The sequence below is a fragment of the Phalacrocorax carbo genome, chromosome 5 (genome assembly GCF_963921805.1).
Source record: "Phalacrocorax carbo chromosome 5, bPhaCar2.1, whole genome shotgun sequence".
NCBI classification, from domain to species: Eukaryota; Metazoa; Chordata; class Aves; order Suliformes; family Phalacrocoracidae; genus Phalacrocorax; species Phalacrocorax carbo.
Genome location: NC_087517.1, coordinates 13,270,328 through 13,298,237, shown reverse-complemented (window position 1 = coordinate 13,298,237; position 27,910 = coordinate 13,270,328). Strand labels below are relative to the sequence as shown.

Genomic DNA, 27,910 nt, shown 5'->3' with positions numbered 1-27,910 from the left:
ACTTCTGCAAGATGCTGATGATTTAAGAACACAAATTATGCTAAAATGGGAACTTAGGAAGGGAAAGAAAACTGCAAAGGCAGACAACTTAGAAAGAAATGGGAGTGACGGTAAAGAAATCTGAAAACAGTCTACAGTTGTCACCCAGGCTGCAGAAAGTAATCCATACTCAGGCAGCTCCTTTGTGAAAGTTGGATTTTGTTAAGCTCTCGGTAATTATTTTCTGCTCAACAAGATGTAGATTCAACTAGACAGAGCCTTTGTAGATTAACGTACGTTGGAAAAGACAAATAAATATTAGACAACCTACTACACCCTGAGGATCTAACATATCTCTTATCCAAGGCAGGGCTATTTTAACATTGCATAAGGGGCAAAATGGTCCTGCCAACATATTCTCCATTGCTTTTTCCCATGTAGTTTTAAAAACACCATCAAACAATGCCCATTCCACTTTTTAACAAGAGACAACATCACTTAAGTAAATGGATATTCTTGAAATCCAGCCCTACCCCTTTGCAGACTGGAGTGTTCCCATAGATCTACAGTACTTTGGTATTTTGACTTGTAAAAGACTCTAGACAGTATATTATTATATTTTTTCTACAACTCATACATATTTCATATACTTACATGTACTTAAATTTTAAACTTAAAACAACAATAACAAATTTGCTCTGGCTCCAGATACTTCCTTCTCCCCAAACAGGTAAAACAGCACATCTCCTAATAAAAAGTTAATGATGCATCTGTAGCATTATATTCATTCAGTATTAACATTGGACACATTTGTGTTTTATACTGCAAATGCTGCCTGGAAGTTTGAGGCATGAAACAAACCAGCCATGGCAACAGTAAGGCTGTAGACTCCTTGCATCAGGAGCCATGTCGCTGAATATGACCATTGCCTAGAATACAAATCTTATGACTTAATAGTAGTGAATTGCAAGAATTGACAGATGCAATGAATATCTGCCCTGGGGCTTGCTGTTAGCTTTAGTTATTAATCTTGTTTGTATAACAATAGCATCAATGTCATCCTAATACTATGTATTCCAAGAAAACTACCTGCTTTCCTGTCAGTCACCACTGTGTGGAAACTAATTTCACATAGCCCACCTAGCAGGCATCAGATGGTAATGACTTCTAGACATCATTGATCTGAGCTGGCCTAAAGCCAGCCTGCTAGAGGCAAAAGGATCCGTACGCTAAACCGCTCCCTATCTTGCAAGCTAAGTCATGTTGGCAGTACACTTTGAAAATAAGGAGCAAACAAAAGCCCTCAGCACGTTCAACCTCCCTGCTTTTTCCTCCCTCCTAGCAAATCCAAAGCTCCCCAAAACAAATTGGCAACCTAGTCATGATAGTAAGGAGACAAAAGGCAGTGAGCCCTGAAATTAGCTGATTTTGTTTGGCATTTTCTGAAGTGACCTTCATCTGTTTCAGCAGTTCTATAACCCTGGACTCTTGCTACTGCTGAATTCCCCTTCTGCCACAGTGCCATTCACCTGGGGCCATTTACATAGTTTGGAGCTAAAAGTGGGAGCCTAAAAGTGTACAGGCAGCTTAAAATAAATGTAAAGCATGTAATTGGTTTGAGCATTCAATAGAAATGGGAAAAACTGTAACAATTCATCTGGGTCGGAGCAGAGCCCTTTTCCACTCTCATCCCCTGACCACTCTTTTCAGTGATGAAAACACCAGCAATCTCAGCACAGGCTTATTCCTCAAACTAAGCCTCTTGCTGGTTTCCCCACCGGCCCCACATAGCATTTCTCTCCTCACTGTTATTTGTGATTCCTTCATACTTAAATTCCATCTACAAAGTATGCTATTTTCTTTCTTCCATGCCATTAAAGATAATGTCAAACAAGATGAAACTGAAAACCAATCTCTGGCATCTTACTGGAAACATAACCATGCTCACTACATTGCCACTTAACCTTGCCTTCTTTTTTATCCAATTTCAGACACACGTGGCCACATCCCTTTCCAAGACCCTTCAGATGAAGCTCAACTGCTATCCTGAAATCCAGGTTTCTTAGACCTGTACCATCCCCTTGAAACTTAAAGGTCATATCCTGCAAATAGTATGGATGCGCTTAACTTTACATATATAAGCAGCTACATTAAAGAAAATGGGAGTAATTGCCTGCTACAGCAGATGCAAATGTGTTTTCAGGATAGAGAAAATGGTATAATTTTGTACTTCTATTTAAAGAACACAGATCCATTTCATCTACCAAACTTCATTCTTTCCAAGAGCTTTAGTGATCATCGTTCTGTTTGATGTCTTCATTCTCCGTCAGTGGTAGTCTCGCTATTTACTTAAATGTAACCAGAATGCCAAACCAGATGTTTAGTGATTTATTCTGATGTATTATTGGATACTGTGGACGACAGAAGATTGGGCTGAGCACTCTCCTTTCTGCCTATGAAGTCTTTCAAAGCTTTCAAGCATTATTGGTGGTACAATAATTAGCTAATTCCCTTAATTTTGGAGAGGCCGTATCAGCCAAAGCAGATGGAAATTGATGATTAAGCTTTATCACAACATTTTTGTAGGCTGTTACCTTTCCTTTCGCCTCTACTCTTAAAAGGATGTTGAATGAGCTGGATATTTTTTAAAACTCTCAGGGAGAAGATTTTCAAAACAAAATCTGGGCCAGATTTTCAACAGCCTCAGCTCAGAGGAAGGGGCTGGATCTTCAAGGTCTTTGATGAACAATCTGGCTATCAACATCGCCTCAGCGTTCTGCTGGATGCTGGGCTCCACTGAACAACAGCCTCTGCTTTGTTCCTTCCCTTACCTCTTTTATCATTTTCTCTCCTGCACTTTCTACCCAACAATAGTTCCTTGTTTGTCCTTCAAGGAATTTTTGTCATTCTGATGAAGAGGTCAGAGGATTTCCAGCCCATATTCAATTCACTGTCTCCCCAAACTGGAAAATTTTTAGACCTCTTCCCAGACTGTATTATTCCTCAAATTAATCCTCCAATTAAGTTCCCCAACAGTTTCACTCTGTAGTTCTGGTTTTGTGATCCTAAATTCAAGTGCTTCTTTCCTTTGTTACAGAGGATTTTGCACCATACAAGGAATAAAAGAAAGAAGAAAATAACAATAACCACCAAAACAATCCTCCATGTGATATCTCAACCCCCTTAAAGTATAGTGTGGACATGGTACAGGGACTGGGCTTGGAGCTCCAGTTTTGCACTTTGGAGAGAGAAAGCAGGCAGAAAACTCTCTGCTTCTTTTTACTGCTGACCTGTTTCTTCTGAAAACTCCCTGGAGCCATTTCAGGCGTTACTCACCTACATGTACTTAGCTGTACTGGCCCAGACCTATTTAGAGGTGAATTGTGTTTCCCACACGGATCTCAAGTCAGCAAATAAGAGTACTTGTCAGCTGAGTCATTTCTGCTAGCTTTGCATTAAGCACCATGGCTGGAGGGGATGTACCGCAGAATTTAGGCCAAGTAGGAGGGCAATAGCTCAGCATCACTTGACAGCAAACTCCCTGCAACCAGGTCAAAAAAGCAGGCAGAGTTCAAATGAGAGCATGTCATAGCTGCACCAAGAGGATCTGGCTCTCCCCATAGCCTCGGAGGCAGGAGTATCTCCACTGGCATGAGGCTGACCTAAGGTGACACACAACCTGATGGGATACCGACACGTGAGCACAGCATGACAGGGGAGGACAGGCAAGCCAAACTATTCTCAGAGCCACATTGTACATCCCAAAATTGCAACCTGCATCATGTGAACTGTAAATTTTATGCAGAAAACTGGAGGGAGGAAGAGGAAAGAATGAATATCAACATAAAGTGTGTTAAAATAAACTGCTTAGGACAGGGAGAGCAGACAAGGTGGATATTCAAGAGTCCCTCTGGTCTCATTCCTAAGCACATTTTCTTTTCCTCATTTGAATGTGTAATCAAAAAATGGCTACAAAATCACTCCAAGGCCAGCCTCAGGTTTCCGTCTGCTCAGAGGCCCACGGCTGTGATGCTGGAAAGGGGCAAGACAAATCACAACGCGCTCCCTACAACAACCAGCTTCATTTTCCTACCTGTTTGATTGCAATTCCTAAAATGCATAATCTCACCCCACCCTTTGAAAAAATTACTAAACTACCCCTACAGATAGGCCCCACCTGAAAATAATGGTCCAGATCTGAAGGCTTCACCTCTTTAAAATTCAGATTCAGGATTTTGTTCAGACACATTCTAGAGATATGTTGGTGTCAGTGATAAAGGTGCAGTGCTGGCTCTCCAAATATCCCTCCCCAAAGCTTGGGGGCAACTTGAGGTAAAAATCCAAGCTCATTTGAAAATTGCAGGGAGGTTACAAAGATTTCAAAGCCATGCAAAATCCAGCAGCAAGCACAGCCAAACTACCACCCAGCAAAGCAGCCTTCAAAACACGCTGCATGTTCAAAGGGCTTGTAGGTTTTGCTCACATTGGACATCTTCCTAATAGTCTCCAGCGAGAGTGGGGTATGGCAGCACTGAAGCACAACAGGAAAACACACGCAAAAGGCAGGGTCCCTGCAGCCAAGTCCAGCCTGTAAATTTGGGCAGCTGACATTACAGATGTCTTCCCGTTGCCCTGCTGCTAAGACTGGCTGTTCTGAAAAGACAGATTGAGACAGGTCAGTGGGCACACACAAAACACTACTCAGACACCCAGAAATATATTGGGTCAATGAACTACATCAAGACATGTGGCTGAGTTTCTGGTCACCATTGAAGAGATTAGATTGGTGCCATGTCAATAAACAAACAGTAAAGGAGATGGCAGAAATCATTTTCCCTTCCTATTTCTTCCCTTCGCTTTCTTCCCTTCGCTGCTGCTTTTTCCCCTGTACCATTTCTGAGTCTTGGTACCAAGCCCCATGGTTTTAAAGCAGCAGAGCAGCAAGGATTGCTGGAAGGGATCAATGCTAGGATCAATTTTCTCTCAATACTTGATTGCCCATTCCAGGGAGAACCCAGAAGGAAGGGCGAAGGCAAGAGCTCTAAGTCAGCAACTGAGAACCCACATCAGCCCCCAGGGTGTAAAACGCTGCAAAGTTTCCTGATAACATGAGGCACAGCCAAAGAAAACAGTGTTGTGGTATTCCTGCCTGGGAGGCACAAATTCTCCATCACCTCCAAGCTTCCTGAGCCCGCATCAAAACGATTAGATTATAAAAACTGCTGAAACCAGAGCTTTTCAGGGAGGCCAGTCAAGAAGTCACAGCACAACAAAAAAGTAAGCAGGGGGTGTTGTAGGGGTGGGAGCCCTTCTTCCCGTGGTGGCTGTATAAGTATGTATTAAACATAGACACAACAATAAGCAATAAATCACAGCCCAGGAGAAGTGCCAGGTGGAATGCACTGGAGGAAATTAAAACATCCTTTTCGATACAGTTCAGTGTTGAAAGAAATACAAAGGAGGCCAAGTTGACTTATAACCTACATAGCCAGGATGCTAAGGGGGAAATGGGTTCCAACATTTGCAGCTGAAAAATTTGCAGCTGAATAATTTCCTACAAAAAAAAAAGCTTAGCTTAAAAATTCATAATAATGTCACAAATATGCTTTTAAACAAGTAAATAAATAATTGCCTTCCTTGGCTTTCCTAAGTTTTCTTCTTCTTTTCCTCTTTCCTTCAAGTGCACAGCCCCTCCACAAGACTCAGCCATAGAACAAAGGATCCATTACAATGTACACAAGTACATGACCTGGCCAGCACGCAAATTTAAGAAATTCTGACCTCCCCATCGCCAAATGTATGTGCCCACCACGCTGTCAGGAGACCCTGTCTTGTGTACTTTGGTATAGGCCAGTGGCTAGCTTAAATCTCCTAAAAGTAGCATGAAACTAGTCAATGGAGGAAGAGTTTGAGTCTCCATCCCCCAAAGAGCTGCTCTCCTTCCTTATTTCACTGAAAAATACCTCCAGAAAGTTTGTTTTAGGAAAAAACAGCATTGGTATACACGCTTCCCAGGAATTTCAGCCAGGACTCAGCACTGTATCATGCATAAAACTGAGGCTTCTTGTGGCCACCAGAATGCAAGGGAACCTCTTTGGAGTCAGGTTTCTGTTTTGCTGGGATAAGGTTGTATGAGCAGGCCACTGTGCTGCGGCCCTCAGGTCCTAGATAGGTGGTGCCTCTGTGATGTACCCCCATCTGCCTGCCCTCCAGCCACTGCTGCTTTTTCCCTGCTTGTCCCTTTTTTAGGCAGTTGAGCAAACCTTCACCATTTGAGTTTTAATGGAAGTGTCATACAAAGTACTTACGCAGGCTGAAAGTGGGACACGATCTATAAATTACCAGAGAGCTGAACTCAAGATTAGGGAAGAAAGAAAAGGAAGAACTCATTTCTCTTGAAACTGGATCATATATATGTATACACACATAAATATTCTCAAACTGAAAATCTCCAGGACAGCCTGAAGAGGACAGCTGTTATGTTCTGCCTTTTTACATCTCTGCTTTTAAGGGCTGAGGACAGGATGGCATTTTCCAGCTGTGGTTCTCTTTCTTTTACTAAACACTTCTGTGTCAGCCTGTCTGTATAAGCAACTAAACCTTTACACACTGAACACTTCTATGTCAAACTTAGAGTAATGACCAAGTTATATTTTCTGAAAGAGACAATTAAGAGGTTCAGCAAAAATGGAAAGAGCTGGCAGTTTTATATTTAGACAGACACGAATTTAGTACAAGCTGATAGATAAACTCTACTTGTTGAAAATAAAATGATGGTGACATTTTCTATATTAGGTTTTTTGGCAAGAGAAGAGGGACATCTTGCAGTAGGCCCTGCAAGATTCCCCATGAAAGAAGGAATCCATTTAGACGATGGTAACAAATTCCTTCCTCTTGTCTAGCACAGAGGACATCAGTTTCAGACAAAACTCTCATCAAGGAAAGCAAGGCAAAAGAAGGACGAATGTTTTTAAGAGGTGTAAACAAGCAATTTCTCACTGCAGACCTCACTACACACTCAGGGAGTTTATCTGAGTGTATGTCTCAATCAGTTGGTATCACAGTCTTTCACCTGCTTGAATGGGGGGATACTATTTAGATGCAAAAACGTTCTACACACGTTTCTGGGTGGAAAGCTGCTCTGGATCCAGGGCTGACAATCAAAAAGTCTTTTTTCCAAGTCCCTTTAAAAGGTACAATCAAGGCACAGAATCTATCCAGGTGTAAGAGGTGTCACACATAGCTGAGATGAGCTATTAGGTTCCAAAAGCAGTAACAAGTTGCCACACAGCCCAGCCCTGCCTCATCAGATGTTTGAGAGGTGATTACATAGATAAGCCAGGATAGGCAGGCTGCAACTCATATTCAGAAGCCTGCAGTCACACTGCCAGTAAGAACCACCAGTAAAACACACGGAGTTATTCAAAGCAACACTGAAATATCAAGTTAAAAAAAGAAAAAAAGAGGTAAATATTGCAAGTCCTTCCATAGTAAACACAAAATTAATTTCTGATGAGGATTAATTAATATTTACAAAAATATATTGCTCATTCTCATTGCTCCTGTCATAAATGTATCTATTAGGAGATGCACTCCTAACAGTGTCTTTTGTCTTGTAGTGATGAAAAAAAGCATTCTAAACCAAATCAGACTGGAATATGTCTCCCTGGTGCTTTTCTTTTTTAGCGGAATATATCAGAGCTGTAAAATTGCTTACCCTTCTGTTCTGTACATGGAGCATCTCTCCAGAGGAATTTTTAGCACTCCATTATTTAAGCCCACAAAGAGCGACCTGTCGCTGTGCAGGATTTGAAGACTCTTGATTGCCTCCCGTTGTCCATCAGGGAGGATCTGCATTTCCTCTAAATAACAGCTCCTCAGGCTCCTGTTAGTGGTAGAAAGGGCCTTCAAGATGGTGCCATACTCTAATGGAAAAAGAAATAAGAAACAAGTAAATCTTGGAGGCGTTGACTTCATTCCATACCTGCCTAAAGTGTGAAATATGAATGTAATCTTTACACGGCTGCTTTAAACCTAGTTCTGGGTCACCTGTTGCCCATGCTAGAGCGAGCTCCAGCTACATGGTTACAATCCTCAGCAGTTCTCAGATGTTACAGAAACCACCTGTGAATGCATTTTAATGGGAAACCAGAAGGATGTGAACCATCTGGAGAGTGAGTACCTGGAAAAATTTCCCAGCTGGAGTACTGAGGCAGAAGAGAGTCTGGTCCTTTACCAGTGAGTTATACAGCAAGGTGACCTGAGATAGTAGGGATCATTTCTGGTGCTTTGAGTCTATATTTCTTTTGGTTTATGGAGCAGATCGCTGTGATTTGATGTCATGACAAATGACAACAGATGCAGTGGCCCTGCTGGAAATCTCAGAGGTCTCCATAATGACTGCATGGGTCACGAATCTAATTGATCCTCTTCCTGGAAGAAGCCGGCTGCCAGCTTGACACGGGGATGTTATGGCATGAGCAGTGCATGCACAGAAACTTATATATTTTTGCTCACAGTGCTCTTACCTAAACAATTTAAAGATCTGATAAACTGTGGGAGATTTATGCTGGGGAAAAGGGGGCAACCACACCATTTTTCATTAAAACCCCAAAAGGTCTGTCAGCCCCAATTGTTCCTGAAGCTTAATCTTCCTATCCCAATAACTTCTCTACTGGTGCCAAAGCTTTGCAATTTACCATGGTGGGGGTGTCTGCCATGCAAAGCTTCTCTTTCACTTCGGAGGGCCTTAAGACTGAGGCTCAAGTTTGGGCTTAGTTTATCTCAGGACTGGGTTTGTGTTCAGGACTGCTTCTGGGCAGGGCTGTCTCTGCTGAAGCATTTGACTGATTTAAATGTTTCAGGTCCAGCAGAGCTTACTCTTCAGTCACCACTAACCAGGGCCAGAATGCAAACATGAATAAAGAGGTAAGGTTATGGCAGTGGACCTTTCTACACAAACTATACGAGGTAGAAAGTATCCCAGCTTGCTCTCAGGCTTTGTAGCTGGGACTCCTCACTTAAAATAGCAAGATATCAAAATGGTAGAACCATGTTTTATTTCTGTTTAAGTACAATCTTCTCATCATAATCAATGTCCATGGAGGCTCCCACAGTGGGAATGTTACTAGAACACGTCCAAGATGATCACTTTTGAAATAAGTGGTGGTAAAAGTTAGATAATTTATGACACAGTCCTGGAAGGTAGTAACATGAGAATGAGGCAATGACTCTGCATTCAGATGTGAGATTAAACTAACACTTACAGAGGCAATCCATCTCATTCTAAAGTCAAAGCTTCTGCAATAGGGGATAACAACGTTATACCCATGAGGCTGGCCATATACTCTGATTAATCAAACTGTTTAATTTAACCTCTATCATTAGTATGAATATGGGCTAAGACAACAATTTGTAACACTTGTCCTTCTTCAGCATCTTTCATTTATCCAAGATATCTGTGCATTTCAGAAGAGGCAATGTGTCCTGCTAATTAGAAGATGGCAGTAGAAATCAAGAGGCTAAATCATATACTTAATTCTACCACTGGCTCGCTATGCTACCACAAAAAAAGCACTTGCCTCAGCTTCCCCATCCGCATTATATTTCAGTGCATGCCCATTCCCAAAAGTACTGGGAGTCATACACCAGTAGGCACACAGAAGCGCAAAGAAGGAAATAATAAAAACATTGGGCAAGCCTGGAGGTTAAGTATTATTATTACTTATTTAGAGATGAGTATGTCATAGCACAGAGAGGCAACTTACGCACAAAACCACAGAGCACTTCAGTGACCATTGCTTTTCCCCACTGTTATGTATTAGTCTGTTTAGTTGAAACATGTTTTTATAAAAGGGAGAAAAATGTTATTGTTGTTTTTAACCAAAATGTAGATTTACGGTCTGCTCACTTGGGACTCTGCCTCAAGTCCTCCATCCTGCTTTTAATTTACTCCGGCAAACTAATTTCCATGAAGGTTTGTGCCAAAACGATGTTGAATGACAACTGTGTAATGATGTCACAACTGGACTACTAGGGCTGCTAGGTCTACAAGCAAGTGGAGGGAACTTTCTTAAGCTCTGATGCTCTTACCTGTCCCGATATACATCACGTGGTAGAGCGTATCCTTCCCCTGAACAATATCAACCACCAGTTTGGAAAATCGAATGCTGTCCTGAGTCACGTATGGATCTACAGTCACTGGCTGCACGACATCATTCATCAGGAACAAGCGTTGCGCATCCTGCAGGACTCTCTCTGTCAGGTTCTCGTTAGGGCTGTCATCACTCAGCGTCCCACACTAAATAGGGAAGACTAAACTTCAGTACCTGCATTTTCTCCCCACCCCAGCAGCCCAAGACAAAACCCTGAAATTCTTCTAGAAACCCATGTCCTGTTGATTTCCCCCAGAGCTGGGTCTGTGTGTGGGGTCACAGGATCAGGCCCTTAGCCTGATCTTAGGTCCTTAGCCTAGCTTTGGCCTGTAGCCCACTCTTAATAATTGTTTCTCCCAGCTGGTCCACTGAACACCAGCTGGTGTTTCATTCCCTTGTGATACCTGGAGCCAGCACACTAGGAGGGCAAAAGGCATTAACAAACCAAGGAGAAAAAGAAAGAATTAAAACTAGCTGTTGAAAGATGTAAAGCTAGCAGTGGAAAGAAAGTTTTTGTAGTAATACTTGAAGCATTTCAAATCATCTTCGGACTCTACCTGGCATCTCAGTCTGTACAATACATGAAAACCGGAGATTAAAAAAAACTTCTGAAAAATGCATTTGTTTTGCATTGAAGAACTCAACTTACCACACTGCTTTTCTCTTACATGCTCTCTTTTGAACAGACCACTCCGGCTTCATCTTAAGCAAGGCAGGTAAGGCACTAGGTCCCCCCTCCCACACACAGCTCTTCTATCCTCACAGTGAATGGCAGGTCAACCGGTGTCCCTCCATCCTCCAGCACCCCGGGGTTCACTGAGACAGGACTCAATGCCCTTGTGCATCCAGAATAGGGGGGAGAAGAGAGCTCATCTTCTGTCTTTTAAACACCAGTGTTAAGTCCTACTACATGGATAATGCTTTTTAAGGCCTGAGCTTCTCTCTCACACTAATCTCTAGAATCCAGCATTTTCAAAAGCCAGTGCAAGATTATACTCTCCATGCAGTTTTGTGGTCCATGTTAGTAGCCAGGGCTGGATCTTCACTTTTCCTACAAAGCCATGCATGGTGGGCAGAAGATTTATTACTCCAAAAGACAGCTGGGTGACTGGTTATTTATCCTACCCAAGGCCATGGGAGTCAGTGGTACAACTAGAATTCCTGCCAAATCCCATATCCAGTCCATGGAGAGCTTTGCTTCTCACTAATCACAGAAACATAGAATAGTTTGGGTTGCAAGGGACCTTTAAAGGCCACCTAGTCTAATCCCTCCTGCAATAAGCAGGGACACCTTCAACTAGATCAGGTTGCTCAGAGCCCCATCCAACCTGACCTTGAACGTTTCCAGGGATGGGGCCTCCACAACCTCCTTGGGCAGCCTGTTCCAGTGTTTTACCACCCTCATCATAAAAGTTTTCTTCCTTATATCTAGTCTAAATCTACCCTCTTTTAATTTAAAACCATTACTCCTTGTCCTGTTGCAACAGGCCCCACTAAAAAGTTTGTCCCCATCTTTCTTATAAGCCCGCTTTAAGTACTACAAGGCTGTAAAAGGGTCTCCCCACAGCCTTCTCTTCTCCAGGCTGAACAACCCCAACCTCCTCAGCCTGTCCTCATAGAAGAGGTGCTCCAGCCCTCTGATCATTTTGCGGCGCTCCTCTGGACCCGCTCCAGCACGTCCATGTCTTTCTTGTGCTGAGGCTCCAGATCTGGACACAGTACTCCAGGTCCAGGTGGGGTCTCACCAGAGCAGAGTAGAGAGGGAGAATCACCTCCCTAGACCTGCTGGCCACACTTCTTTTGATGCAGCCCAGGATACGATTGGCTTTCTGGGCTGCAAGCGCACATTGTTGGCTCCTGTCCAGCTTTTCATCCCCCAGTACCCCCAAGTCCTCCTCCTCAGGGCTGCTCTCAATCCTTTCACCCCCAGCCTGTATTGATACTGGGGGTTGCCCCCACCCAGGTGCAGGACCTTGCACTTGACCTTTTTGATCCTCGTGGGGTTCACACGGGCCCACTTCTCTTGCTTGTCCAGGTCCCTCTGGATGGCATCCTGCCCCTCAGGTGTGTCAACTGCACCACTCAGCTTGGTGTCATCTGCAAACTTGCCTATGTTGTACTCAATTCCACTGTCCATGTCATTGATGAAGATATTAAACAGCACTAGTCCCAGTACAGACCCCTGAGGGACACCACTTGTCACTGATTTCCATTTGGACATTGACCACTACCCTCTGGATGTGACCAATCCTCATCCACCGAATAGTCCATCCATCAAATCCATATCTCTCCATTTTAGAGAGAAGGATGCTGTGGGGGACCTTGTCAAAGGCCTGACAGAAGTCCAGATGGGTGACATCACTAAGTGATGTTCACACATGAGTCATTTCACTTGAAGAAACCCACAAATTTCTTTTCCTTCATTTTGGGTCCAGGTGTTTGGGCTTTCCTTGGAAGAGGTGTTAGTATACTGTGTATTAAGATGTCAGTTTACAGCACTCCAGCTACACTGTACAAATTTCCCATGTGCATCGTCTCAATATGCATCAGAGCAACTCTTTGCAGTGTGGCTGCCTTTCTGAGGTGCACCATGCAGAGCTTCTCTTACAACGTGCTAAAATGAGTTGACAGGAATTTACTCACATTTACACTATAAATATGGATCCTAACAGCTGGTGTACTAAGCCCCACAATATTTTGGAGCTTGTGTGAACTAGGTGAACAGGGAGATACTAATTCCCACCACCTGTGAACAAGGCCTATTTTATCAACTTTAGCGCCTTCCTGAGTAGCCAAACTAAGGAAACCCCAATGGTTTCTCAATGTGTCCTCCAGTGGTCATTTTAATTTCATGACTGCCTCATCCCAAGTTCTAAAGAGTGTTTAGATCTCTCTCTTCTGCTGTCTCCTATACTCCTGGTTTACACTACTCTCTTGCTTTGGCTGCTTTTCTCCCCACTCACTTTCCTTTCTAAAGCATCACTGAAGGAGGAGTCCCAGAGGCAGAAATGTCATTGTTGGTTTTGTTTTCTGTTCTCATCAAGTCACAGATAATCCTTTTGGTCTATTGGCAGCCTGTGTGCTGACACAGCACCCCTCTGGTTTGGTTTTATTTTGTTTTGTTCTAATTTCCTTATTATCTGCACTGCCCTGATCCTCTATACCCTTCAGTATTTCTCTTTCCTCTCTGCAAGAAAAAAAAAAACAACTCTGGCATCCTTCCCTCATCGTCCTTTGTGAACACTGAGGCAAAAAAATTAATTTAATTTTTTTTGCAATATCTGCCTCTTCTGTCGCTAAATTATCCTTGTCATCTCCTAAAGGCCCTTCACTGACCTCTTGTTCCTCCTGTACTTGAAAAACATCTCAATCTCTTCTCGCAATCTTCCTTTTGTCCGCCACATACCTCCTTTTCCTTTCCTCATTTTCCTCTGACTCTTTTCTTTCATCTTGCTGCTGCAATCTTTGCACTCCACATTTTATCTGATACTTTTCACTACATGGAAATGCTTTCCAAAGTCCTTTTCTGTTCCTCCTGGGTTAGCCCAGCAAGGGACAGAAAGTCCTTGATTCTCAGTTAGCCTTAATATTCCCTTTAAACTCAAAAAAAAAAAAAAAAAGAGAGAGAGAGAGAGAGAGGGCCTGGCCATGTTTGGCATGGCTGGCCCTTCAGTGAAGTTTCTTGGTTTTGAGTGCACCAAGCTGAGGGGGTGACTGAGAGCCCAATCCTGCCCCGCCTTGTATAGGCAGAAGCCCTCACTTGGGTGCCATGAGGGAATTCAGGGGGAGAAATCAGGTTCCTCAGCAGGAACCCAAGCACATCTCTGCCTGCAGCGTGGGCCTGCCTCCCATCTGCTCTTGCTGTGATTTCAGGAGACTGCAAAGTCCTTTTTGGGAGGTCCTTCACATCACCAGCTTGAAGGCAGATGGCATTTACAGGCAGCCTTAACAACTTTGCCATAATAAAGGAGAGCCAGATTCACACAATTGGGCTGAAAGGATTCACCGTGGGGAAGCGCGGACAGGAAGACAAGTCCATCCTCCCTAGGATTCCCCAGGTGGGAAGGGACTAAGCTGTAAAATGGACTCATGCTTCAGAAGACTCAGGTTTGCTGCGGCTGTCACACACATAATCTGCACTGCACTGACTGAATCTGGGCATAAAGCAGCTGAAGTTCTTCTATAATTTTAAAATTGGCCTTAACTCATAATCTTGGAAAAGTGCTCATTCATAAAAAAGAATTTTTTTTAAGATGAGAAGGAACCTGTGACTATCCTCATGTGTCCTCTTCCACCAGTAACTGCTGCTGTGTGTCCATAGCTTCTGGCTGAGCTACCTTGTCTCGGAAAGACATCCATCCTGCACTGAAATAATGCTAGCCTTAGGGGCCCTATCAAGTGATGGAAAATTCATCACATCCTTACGCAGTCACAGTGGTTAATTACCTTTCTTGTTTAAAAAGATAAATTGTCACCATTCTGGTTTGACTTTGTCCAGCTTCAGCTTTCAATCCTTCCCAGTTTCGGTGGGGACATGGCTATTATGTCCCCTTGTGAGGATCACATTCTCGGAGTTCACGTGCCAGTGATGAGCATAACAGAGATGTAAATTATTAATTATTATAAATACTCTGAACATTCTTACTCTCGTTAAACCATTCAGTTTTTTGCCATGATTCCTGTGGTCTCAGTAACATGTGATAAGGAGTTCCACAGACTGAAACACTCATATATGTGGAGAAATACAATTTATCTGCACCATGGGTCTACCTAGAAAAAATGAGCCCCACACAAATCAACCCACTGGAGCGACAGAAGGTAAAAGGGACTGGAGTAAACTGAAGAGCAGCAGCAGTACCTGGAAATTAGGGATGGGGTTTAATGTTGGCAGCCAGGCTGATCTTGGGTTTTCTTGGTAACGGAAAGGGCCATTAAATGCCTGAGTAATGGCACTCAGATTGAAGGCACACACTGCTGAGGCAGCTATGCTGTTTCTGGAAAAGGGGAGAAAAAACTCAATTTAATCATTAGAACATTGACATTTTCATCATAACAGATATCAAACTCCACTCAAATAAAATACATGTAAATTGCTAGGTAGATGTACAGTGATACCAATCTCACAGGAAGTAAAAATGAATAAATAAATTGTAAAATGCAGATAGCTTCCATGATAATTTTGAGAACAAATTTTAAGCTTGATTTTAAAATGTCTGTGATTTAAGAGCCACAGAAGCAGTTCTGACAAGAAAGGTGAATACAGTTTAATTTGCATGGATTATTTGTGTCTGTCTTTTTTTTTTAATTTTAACAACCTGTCTATCTTTATTGATTACAGACAACCTAATTTTTAATCTCTTGGTGTTTCTTAAGGTGAAATTCTGTTTCTATAGGCTCCTGAACTCTTCAGCTATAAAATATAGTCCCTATTTTTTTTATATATCTATGCACACATTCATGCACACATATGCAGGGGAAGGGGAAGGGTGACAGCACAAACCAGGCTGGTTGTTACAGCAGCTCAGCACACAAAAAGGTCTTGTTAATACATGAAAGCCTCTGTTTTCAATGATCACAGTTCACTTCTTTGTGTTCCCAGCTGGGAACAGCATCTGTCTTGGGCAGGCTGTTCACCACGCACGCACCAGCCAGGGGAGGCATGGCTAGGGAAATGCCATAGTAGGAAGGACTCCTTGGAGGGGAACTTGTTTTAGGATGCTCCACTGCCCAGTCAGACTCACACACAGATCAGTTGGCCTTTGCTGTCCTGTTTCACTCATGGAGGACCCATTTCTGCAAGGCCCTGAGCAGGCTCAGCTCCTTTTGCCTCAAGAGGGTTTGAGGGCACCTCCCAGACGGTGACGGCACCTCAGGGAAGCCAGCCCAAAGAGGGACATTTGCTAAGTGCTAACCTGAAATTCAAACCTGCTCCCAGCTCTTCCCTTCCCCCCTGCCTTTTTCTTTTAAAGGAAAAGAACAATGTTTAGAGAAAAAGATATCTGAATAAAACTAAAAATAGGGCTAGCACAAGAGACTGACTCGTCACGGTGCCTTTTAAATAACCGAAGCCCTTCTGTGTGTATCTTTCTGCTAATTAAAGTGATTTGAATTCTCTGAAAAGAACACTTTTTTTTTTACTAAACCAATAATTACACTCTGTCGCACAAAAAAGCGCCTTGCTCCACAATCCCAGGCTGAAAGCAGAACAGATTATTTCACAGCATATTTCTTCCAAGCAATACAACATCAGGAAGAACTTCTTGCTTTGCCTTCCCATTCTCCACTCCTACCCCTACCCCTTCCATCCCTGGAGTGATGGAGTAGCTCGCTTTGAACATGTCGAAGCAATGCCGGGTGAACCTTTCTCCACTTTTGTCTGAACACCACTGATGCAGTGCATGCTCACAGACGGCGGCTCTTAAGACAAAGCTAATGATGGATGACAAGTAAATGCCTTGAGGCACACATGGAAAAAAAAAAAAAGAGAATGAGAAAGAAAATGAAAAAGGAAAAGAAAGAATAAAACCCCACTAGTCTAACAAAAACACTTTTTTTAAAAAAGGAAAGGGTTTTTTTAGGGCCCTGCTAAGGACTCCACAGTTTAGCCCTACCCCTTCGCTGAAGAGAGGAAAGGAAAGAAGTTTTCCATGAATCTGTGGCCCATTTTCCTTTCCACCTGTGGCTTGGCGTATTTCCCACCCCTCCCTATGAAGAGTTTGATCCCAGTCTCAAGCCAGTAACAGCAACTTGTGCAGCTGGCCCCTATGTTGTCCTGGTATGAATTGCAACCTCCTTTATTCCCACCTCCTACTTCCTGCGATTAACTAGGTGGTTTAGAGAATGGGTTAAGTTCAAGGAGTTTTAATGTTGTCTCTATTACCTCCCAGAAAATTTTTAATAAAAAATTCTTAAATATTTCATCAGCAGCTTCTCCTAAAAGCTCTCTTTCCTACTGATTCAGCTGGGTATAACACACATGAAGCAATAAATCTGTATGTGGGTGTTACCACATACACTAATACCCCTTTGTTATAGGATGACCCTAAATGCATTAAACATGATCTTTCCAAAATAAAAATACCTTTAAACAAAAAAATCATAGTTTTGTGGTATATTGGTGTTCTGTATAAAGAAACTCAAAATGGAGCATATATCAACCCTCTTTGGTATGCAGAGCTCATGCAGCATGATATAAGTCCCAGTGGAAGTTAAAATAATAATTACCATTATTTCTCTAGTCAGATGACAAATTGGAACATTTTCTCTTTGAACTCTCAGAAGAACATCATGTTGTAGACCCCAAACGCTACTTGATCTAATGTCAGCTATTAACAATAACTCATTTCTTCAATTACACAAATGTTACATATTATATTGTCTTCCAAAGATATAAGAGAGAATGTACACCTGTACTGTATGAAGACACTTAGGTGTAACCCAGAGGAATGGGTAACACTCATCATGTCTCATGTTAAACGTGGGAGACAGAAACAGCAGGTGAGAACTCTTCCAACCAGAGGTAGCCTATGTATCCCCCTGTTATATTCCAAAAACTATACCAATTTGATGAATATAATGCAGTTATTAATAGTTTTCCTATTTCCAACTTCTGTTCTTGGCTGGATGAATGGACAAATGGATAGACAAAACATTACCACTATGGGCATAGAAGTCCTCTCTCACTGCATCAAAAAACCAAAGTGTCATCTCAAATGCCCAAAGTAGCCAGGCTTCCTTTTAATGTTCACGAAGTTTGGCTAACATCCTTTAAATACTTTTAGAGAACAACTCATGCTTCTTTCAATTCCAGGGCAGATTTTCCCCAAAGTCCACAGTCAAGGTGCAGAGCTCAATCATGTCTATTTTTTCTAGTTGCTTCTCCACTGGCTCACTTTTGGCTGACGTTGGCAGTGGTAGTGCAGAAACAAAACATGGAAAATGGATGAGGGTGGGTGGCCAAACACCTACCTACTTCTTGGCATTTACAAAGCGGGAATAACATTCAGGAACTGTTGAGTCTAATAGTAAAACACCCAACAGTGCTTTAGCTCAAGAAGTTGGGGCTGGTGCTTTCTGACTTCAAGGGCTGAAGTTCAAGCCCTGGCACAGCAGCAAGTGACACATTAAAATCAGAAGGCCTGCACTTGAGTGGGGCTTCACTTCTTCGGTTTGCTGTGGGCTCCTTGGGACCAGACCCTTATTCATATTGAACAGTACTCCATTGCACACAAAAACCCCAAAGAAGTTGGCTACCCAGCATGAGAAAGGCACTTCGCATCTTTGTCATGTAGAGTAAGATTTTCATTCTCTAGTTTACACATCAGGATAACACTCCCCTAGAGAACATGCATTATTGAAACTCAATACCATGAAGACTGGTTATAGCTTGAAAGTTATCATCCTAGCCTTGGGCTGCAGAGGAAAAGTTATTTGAGTTTTTCTGACTTAAAAATATACATTATGAGTTTTTTAATATATTTTTTAATTAACTCCTCTTCTCCTTTCTGCTTTCACAGCTACACTAAATCATTCCAATTACAAGTTTTTTCAATATGAAGCCAAGAAGAGATTATTACGAAGTTTCAGAAATCATGCCTTCCATTCGGAGTTCCAATGCTGCTTTTGATTTCTGGACCTGAAACAGTCTGTAGGAGAGGTACAGTCCCCCCTGGAAATGTCAAATGCTGTGTAGCCTGCATGACCTTACTTCTATAAAGTGTTGTTCAACAGCAATTTATGTTGTTTTCAGTCTAGGCTGTTGTGATCCCGTCTGCCTCATTCTCCTCCTTCCAGTCCTTCTCTCCTAAGCATATGTACCTGTCCACGTCAAGGGCCAGCCCCAGGGTTCACACAATTGTGTCAGACTGTCCAGGCATTTAACCTGGCTGAAAATTAATTACGTTTTCCTGTTGGGTCATTTTTAGACCAGCTCCCTGAACTACACAAGTAGCACTGCCACTACAAAGAGTCAGAATTCTGTCACAGCCCAGGTTTATATCAAATTAAGTTACCCTAGAATTGCACAGTCACCTTTTATGGACTCCAGGAATCTGTGAACCATGGATTGAAAACATTGTCCTACAGGCTATGTTGCCATGATGGATAACACAAAGCTAACTATTCCTTCAAATTAACCAAAGGATCATTCAAAAATGAATCCTCAGACTGTCTAAGAAATCAGGATATTCTCAAGTCTCAGACTGCTGGGATAGAAGAAGGGCAGTAAAACCAGTGCAACTTACACATTAGTAGTGAAGACACCATAGATCAGATCTTGCTCAGGAAGGTAGAAGGTGCTTTGCAATTCGTTATAATAGAAAGGGATTTCTCCAGCACGGGAGCAGTTCAGCCTAGCCTTCATGAAAGTTGTCCATGTGTCCTCCAGCAAAAATCTCCCTCCGATATCATTTTTGCAAACCCTTGCCACACGAGAATACACTGTTTTCCCACAGTCATGTTCTACTGCATTCTCGCGGAAGAAGAAGTAGGTGAACAAACCGATGTCGTAGGCGGCAATAAAGTTAGGCTCTGAAAAACAAATATTTGAAGATATTTGTACAGGTCAGAAATCAATCCATGCTCACTGACTTGCTCAATGCATCGTGCCGCCAGCTCCCTTTATGCAGGCTGTCAAAGCTGGGACCGCAGGGAGTTTGGAGTCAGCAGGGGACATAAAAACACTAGATGGGAACAATGATATATGGGGATAGAGCTCTAGTTCCACTTTCAGATCGTGGAAAGACCCCATTGTTTCCCTACTTTATTGGCAAAGTTGCTACTGATTTCAGTGAAAGCAGAGTTCAGCACTTTGCATACTCATGACTACTCTCTGAACCTATACTCATTTTACAACATAAAGCCTTCCCCTTGGGTTCCTTCACCTATTCACTTCTGAAGCGCACCTTATGATGTGTTAAATGTGCTGCAAGCATCCGCCTGGTTCCCCAGGCTGCTGCACTGAAACATTCAACCTACTCTCCCAGCGCAATCACATCTGGCTTTTATCATAAAGCCTTTCCAGTTTCTAGGCACAAAAGATTATCTTATGTCCATAAAACAAAACCATTTTGTTTGTCTTCATAGACTGACAGTATTGAAGCAAGTTCTCCTTAATTCTTTTTCTCCTAGAATTATTGTTATTATTTTCACAAGAATTGAAAAGAACCTGGAATTGGTTTTGTAGTGAATATTTTAATTGGGTATTTAACAAAGCTTTACAGTGTACAGTCTTTTATCCCAACAGTTTCTTTGGCAAAGGGAAAAGATTGGCCAATGAATAATATTTGACTAAACAAAAAAAAACTCTGTTGGTTTTATACGGTGCTTTTACAATGTTCATTTCTGAGTAATGCTCAAAGGAAGAAGAAAATAGAGAATTGCTTTAACACTGCAGCCCAGGAGTGAAAGGAGAAGACAGTCATGGTGGAGGGAAAGGAAGGCAGGCTGATGCTGCTGCAAGGCAGCTTTGGGAGGCAGATGATGGTACAGAGGTGAGCACACCACAAAGCATCTCCCATCAAAGTTTCTCCTTCAAACAAACAGTGAAACTTAAAGGGACCGTTGTGATCACCAATCTGACCTTCTGTCTAACATGAACCAGAGAGTTTCACCCTGTAATTCCATCATTGGATCCTGTAACTAACAAGTGAATTAGACCACATCTTTTGAAGGAGATCTGATCTTACTGGACAATGTCAAATGGCTTTATATCCATCACTTTCCTCAGTGACTTGTTCAAATGACTGAAGACTGCCCCAGCTGCAAACTGCACTTCTTTTTCCATTTGACGTTATCTGGTTTCAGCTTCCAATCACATGCTCTTGCCGTGACTTGTCCACTAGATTAAAGAACTTTATCCTGCCAGAAATCTTCTCTTGATGTAAGTACTTCCATATCATGAACAAAACACCTTTTATCTCCTTTTCAGAAAGATAAATAAATTGAGCTCCTTAAGTCTCTCACTGTGAGGCAGGCTTTCCAAGCTTCAAATCACTCCACGGCTCTTCTCTGAATCATCTTCAAGTTTTCTGTTTCTTGTTGAAAAGTGGCCAGAACAGGATGAAATTACTTCAATGTCACCAATGCTGTGCAAGGTTATAAATCCAAGAGTCATTAGTTTTTCCAATACAAACTAGAAACTCAGCTTCTGTTTGTCTTTCCTTAAACTGCCCTGTTCCAGTGTGACTTCCTTCTGAATTCTTCAGTCGTGTGCAGACAAGAGGCACATATTTCTAATGAGTGTGTATGGGTTACGTTGCTTCTTGGTCCTAATTCACAGTCTTGCCTGATGACATTCTTCTCCTAAAACTCTGGATCTCCATACTGACTCCAATCTGCCTGCAGAAGCCTAGTTCAGTCACACTAAGCTTCAGAGAGTGCACCATCCCACTGCTCATATCTTTGATTGAAAGGTCCTGAAATCCAATGGAAAGGTTCTGAATATCTTGTCAACTTACCTTCATCAAAGGAGAGAGGGGGAATATTCGGGTCTCCATCACTACAGTCTGCTCAGAGATGATGTGCTTTGCCCCAGACAGAAGGTGTGGAGTCAGTGCAGGAATTACTGGCTGAAATTCTGCTTGAATTACTGGATTCAGTTCTATAGCTTGCTTGATGCAAGGTATTATCACACTGGGGTAACAGCTGCTTTTAATAACTATAAATCCACAACAGCGTGGGTTTACATGGAAAATAACTCACTGTGAAATTTCTCATTTTCAGACTGATCTTCCACTGAAACCAACCATCTTCAGCTGAGTCAGTGAAAGTAGAGAGTGCTTAACACTGTGCAGAACTGGGTCAAAAATATGATGCTTTAAGTTCATTTTGATCTTCAAATCTTTGAGTGGTTTTCTTGTTAAAAGGATGTATTTGGTCATCTCACAAAACAGAGACCCATACATATATTAAGTAGTCTGTAAGACCCACCTTCCATACTCTAAAACAACTTCTCTGAAATACTTCCAGGCTATTTTTAAACATCTTCTAAGCTGCATCAATTATTGCACTGGAAGCCCTTCCCCATCGTAACTCTGGATCCCAATGTGAAAACAGAGTAAAAGGTTTACAAGCCTGCCAAGTTGACTTTAATACACCTCTCGCTCAGATATGACCCACATGACTTTACCATTGAGCCATTTGGAGTTGTATTGTGCTGTCCTAAGTGGGGGAACATTTCCAAGGCTGCGGTAAATAGCAGGATCCCGTCCAGAGAAATCAATTACAGTCGCAGCATAGAGTTCTCCTCGTGATGTAATCACAGCTGTCGAGTTATGCCGGGGGTCGTATGGGCACCGAGCCACTCCATTAATTCTGTCAATGATTTTGCTAAGATTTCCTACCTGTATTTAAAGGAGAGAGGAGAGAATTTAAAGAGTATCTGTCTGTCTTACTTGTATAGAGAATTCAGTTTGCCCATGATTACCTACGAGCAAACCCCTGATCTAAAAAAAAACAGGCAACTGTAAGAAAGTAATGCTAGTGATGACTAAATTTATCTCTACATCCATCGTTTGCCAAGGTAAGAAGTTGTGCCTGAGCCTCACTGATCCTATTGCTTTCTAAGAAGGGTAATTCCCCTGCCAATAAAGCCTGTAGGCCCCAACCCACTTGGTGTAATCAGGTGCTCCTGCTGCTAGCACAGGTTCCTAACCTGCCGTAGACACCTCCTGAATATATACTGGCATTAAAAAATATAAAAACAAATGTTGCTTTGGACCTGCTCCTGCCTCCCTTGAATCCAAAGGGAGTTTTGCCATTTATTTTAAGGAAACATTTAAGTGTTCAGCTCAGGAGGTGCTCACAGCTAAGCCTGTCTATATTCCCAATTTTCAGCAGCACACCCAAGGGTTACATGAGCAGCACCCTGTCCAGATCCAGCTCACACAAAACACAAGTTTTCTGCTCCCCACTGCCCCAGAACAGCCCAAAGGGGCCCAAAGAACAAATCCAAAACTATTTCAGATCAGCTACATTTGGAACATATTCTCTGCAGCCACGATGCCCTGCCAAACAACTAGCCTTCCCCAGACCACGTATCCAGCCCTCTCCATCACTGCAAAAGAGGCAAAACAGACCTGTCGACTGGAACACACAGGCGAAAAGGCATTTGTACCACAGGTAAAAACCTTCTTGCCATAAACAATCAGCACGCGGACATAGTTCTGGCACTCTTCCTATAGAGACACAAGACAGAAACAAAGGATTTTTGAAAAGGAGACTGTGGGGTTATTTCTTACATTAAAAAATTACCTGTATTGCAGCTGGAATACACCTTCCTTATCTCTAACTCAGACTGAGGTTTGTTGCATCAAGCAGTGCACAGCTGTACAGAACTAGTGGTCTAAGAGAGCAAGCCCAATTTGCTGGTTATTTCTCTAATCATAGCCCTGCACAGTCCCCAGATACGATGTTATCTATCAGGTTGACTCTGTATTAGCTACACAAGTGCCTCTTTCTGTGTTCTGCTTAGATCGGAGGAGGAATCCTTCTTCTTTTCATTATGATACTTCTGACCTATTTTACCCAGTAATGCTGCAGCTTAGAAAACGTTACCCAGACACAAACTCCAGTGAAGGACAGGGGGTCCATCTGCGCTATAATTCAGACCAGTGCCAGCAGGAAAATAGCAGGAACTCCTCCTTAATAGGCCAGGCTGGTCAGGAGAATCTTGTGCTTGAACAGATTGTTACTTCCTGCCTCCCACAAGGATTGTGTGCTCAGGATTTTCCATGGTAGAAGGAGTTTCTCTCTTAGGCCAGGTCAGTGAGAAATAACAAATCTCCTCTTCTCAACTCCATGACCATTTGGTGGTACAAATAGGCAAGTCCCTCCACACACCAGTCCCCAAAGGTGTGGGGCTCCAGACACCCCATGCTGGGGTGGGGGTGGCAGCACAAAGCTGCATTTGGATGCTTTTGGGTTTTTTCCTCCCCAGAAAAATCTCCTTCATGTTGTTGGAAAGAACCAGAGTGTCTCTTTCTCCCCACAGCCCTATACTCAGAGACCTGTGGACTGCAGATCAGGCTACCTGAGCATCTTCAGGGAGTTAAGCCATTGAGGAGGAAGAGGCCACATAAGGCAGGAACTTTCTAACATGACACACAAGGAATAGGAGGTGCAGGACCAGCCGTCGAGCTCCCACAGGCAGTGCAAGAAAGTCGAATGCAGCCTACCCCAAGGTTCACCCAAACAGCCTACATGAAAGATGCACTCCAAGCCTGGCACCAGCCTGCCTGCCCTGGGCTCTGAGGCCACCTCAGAGGAAAGGATATGAGCAACGGCTAATGACTAGCACCCACAGGGCTCCAAGCAAAGAATGTATATTCCATTCTACTGTAAACATAAAAGGAAACTTGTTAAAAAATAACAGCTATGCAGGGTTATCCTAGCTGCTTTGCTTTCCTCCCTCCAATAGATCATAATTTGCCACTAAGCTGAGCCTACAGCTGCAGACACTGCTGCTGCTTCTGTAAGCAGCAATCACTCTGCGAGCCTCCCTGTCTCACAGCGCTCCATGCTGTTGATCATTTCCCTGAAGACTTCATTTGCAAGATTTAGCAGTGTAAAAACACTCCCTATGATCTGGAAAGGAAGAGGCTTGCTCAGCTGGATTACGTGCTATCTCCTTTCATTGCTGTATGGAAATCATCTCGTTGAAGTATGGCATTTAGCGACAACCCACCAGTGTTAACCACAGACAAGCGACTGCATGGGCATGACGTGGGTCTTGCTTTTGAATGCAGAAGATCAGAGGGGCTGCACTCCAGAGCCAGCCCAGGAGCACTTGCCCAGGCTGGGGAAGAGGCTACAGAGAGCCACGGAGCAGGTGCTGCCAGTCTTGAGTCTCAACAGGGGTATCAGGGATCAGACACATAATGCCTGGCACTGAAAATGAGAGCTTGAATTCATAGCTGGGTCGATTCAGTACTTCTTATTTCAGAAGCAGATCAGTCATGGTGACTGTGCATCAGTCTATCAAACAGGACCCTGAGAAACACTGTCCCCCCTGCTGTGTGTTGAGAATAGAGGTCTCATCGCTCCCTTTAATAAAATGAAAGACTCTCCAGCCTTTCTGCCCTATCCCATCATTGCTACATGGTGCTGTGAGCCCTGTTAGTTATTCCCTGTTCTAGAGATGTGTGCATTTCATGAGTGGGTTAAGTAATTCCCTTCTGTAGAGCACAGTTATTCAATCCCACATAATATTAGGACCACTATATATTTAACTGCAAAGTACTAGAAATTCTTGAGGGGATGCTATGAAAAAAAGGTATGGGCTCCTCTCCCAGCAGGATTTTGTTTTCAGAATATGACTGATTTGACATTTAACCCAGAATGCAGCTCTGTACCCAAATCTCACAGAATAAGAGAGTACGCATCTGCTCCCCCTCCACATCCACTTTGCTCTGCCCTGTGCAGAGTCTGAGCATAGCTTCTGACCTAAACCAGCTAATACCATATATGTTACCGGACCCTTTCCTGCCCAGGTACTTTAGTATATTCCTAATCAAAATTCTCTCCTGCAGAACTCTAAAATCCTATTTTGCAGAATTTCCTTCTTTGCACAGAGCTATATTATAGATTAACAAACTTCTATTTCTATAAAAAATCTTCCCAGCTGAGAAGACAGCACACAAAAAAGAATTTCTCTGTGAGGTCATATGTTGTATGGTCTTCTGCAGTCTACTGGCTGCGATGCATCTGTTGCACTCATTATTCCAAGGCACAGTCGCCTGGGTTGGTAGGGATGCTGGAAGCTGGTAAAGTATTGTGTTATTTTAGCCTAATTAAGCATTGTTTTATTTGTACCCATTCAGTCCAAAGCAGGAGTTATTTATTGAAACAGTGGGGAAACCATACTGAGCAAAGATATCTGCTGCTGTCTAAACCTGCACCAGAATATTTAATCCATGACTTCCAGCCCATTTCTAACTCCTCTGGCAAAGAGCAAAAGAGCAGAGTCAATATGGATGAGGTGTTAGATTGGAAACATTTGACAGCTGATGCTTTTCAGGGAACTGGATACACCAAGCCCACTAATTATTTCACTGGCTCTAAGAACCAGAAACTGGGGTGACTAGTGGATGATTTCCACTCTGCTTAGACAACGATGCCTCTAGGTGCAGGCCACATCCAACCGTAGTTATTCCTATGAATTAGCTGAGTAGGCATTTTCCCTGGACCTGCCTTACTGATGGTAGTAACAGCGCTCCATGCTCCTCTAGGAAGGGCAAACATAATATGTAGGTTTCATCCACTGGTGTCAAAGCAATTTATACAGCTTTAAGTAATGTTCTGAAACAGATGTGCATTATCTGCCCTGTTCCCAGTTGTCTTCTGAGCAACCTGAACTAATTGAAGATGTCCCAGCTCACTGCAGGGGGGTTGGACTAGGTGACCTCTAAAGGTCCCTTCCAACCTAAACCAGTCTATGATTCTATGATTCTCTCAGCTGGGTGAATCAAAACACACAGGTGCTAAAGGTTTTGCCATGGTGACACTGAGTCAGAGGAGATTCTGAAGGACAGCAACAAAGATGTAGCTACTAGACCCCATCTCTCTAGCCTGCCTGGCTTCAAGAGGAATACTGTGCTCATCTGGCATTTCTTATTGCCATACCTGCTATCAGTCAAGTCAGTCTATGAAAACTTCCAACCAAAGCAAAGAAGAAACCAAACCACTTAAATGCTCCAGCTTGCAGGATGTTTTGTCAAGACACTGTTGGTGAGATTTACACTAGATCCTCTTTCTACCCTATTCTCAAAATAACTAGCAGGAAAGAGCCTCCTCTCTGTGTTCCTTAACCAGCCTAGATTTGCTCTAAAAGTCATTCAACACACTGCTGTCTGCAACAATTCACAGCTGAGGCAACTGGTTAGTAAGATGATCTCACAAACCCCTACAGAAAATAGCTATTTAATGTAGTTTCTTCCATGGGCTGGAAAACTCTAGGCCTGCAGGAGGCAAAATTCAAACTGGCTTTAAAATAGCCAGAAAATCTGGCAAGCTTGAACCCAACTCCGTCCAGACAAGACAATATTTGGATCCTGCTCTCACATTATGGAGCAGACAGTTAGATCTGTGTATGATCAGTCTGCAAATCTCATCACCAGAAGATATTATTGGGATCAAGAGATTAAGGATTTAAATAAAGGGAGAAGACTGGGTATTTATATGGTTAATGAGAATAACCCAGTCATATTAGTTGGGATTATTATTAAATATATGGCAGGGCTGATAAAACCCTTTGGCTCATCATCAGAGCATTAAGCATATCTCCAATTTTCCTATGAATTGCATGTTACCCACTTTAGGGTTCTCCCTCCTTCCTCAGAATTACCTGGTACCGGTCACTTGTTGAGCTAAGACCTTAAATTGAGCAGATACCACTTTTTCTCCAGTCTAGTGACCCTTGTTTTCCTGGAAAGGAAGAGTACATGACTAATGCTCAACCCTGCAGGGCAAAGGGTCTCATGGTCGCTAAGAGAATGAACTGCTGAAGCCTCTCCCTCCCAGCCCCCCTCAGTTTAAGCCTATCCTCATTCGTTGTGGTTTTTGCAACCTTTAAATTTAAATGCATCTGTCTGCGAGTTCTGTAATGTCCACAACTGTAGACAGGACCAGGCCTCTTTCTAGCTCATACAGATGTCAGGCTGCTTTGAAAGCACATTTCAAACGCAAGAATCAAGAGTGGTGCCCTGTTACTCCCTTCATTCATGTGGACAGATCAGCAAATGGAGGGGCTGAACTCCTGCCAGCTTCGGCTTGAGGTAAAA

The 27,910-nt window shown here is 42.8% G+C and overlaps 1 protein-coding gene across 7 annotated transcripts in view; it reads right to left on the bottom strand.

Annotated features, from left to right (window-relative positions):
• The window catches only part of SEMA5B (semaphorin 5B), a 280,379-nt gene that overhangs the window by 50,287 nt on the left and 202,182 nt on the right, over positions 1 to 27,910 (bottom strand). For all 7 annotated transcript variants that reach the window (XM_064451222.1, XM_064451217.1, XM_064451220.1 and 4 more), the window contains 6 exons: positions 23,210 to 23,308; positions 22,261 to 22,474; positions 19,376 to 19,661; positions 14,992 to 15,127; positions 10,072 to 10,279; positions 7,697 to 7,904 (listed from right to left, as the gene is read on the bottom strand). In XM_064451222.1, the coding sequence (XP_064307292.1) occupies positions 7,697 to 7,904; positions 10,072 to 10,279; positions 14,992 to 15,127; positions 19,376 to 19,661; positions 22,261 to 22,474; positions 23,210 to 23,308 (1,151 nt within the window). The remainder of the gene's footprint in view (positions 1 to 7,696; positions 7,905 to 10,071; positions 10,280 to 14,991; positions 15,128 to 19,375; positions 19,662 to 22,260; positions 22,475 to 23,209; positions 23,309 to 27,910) is intronic.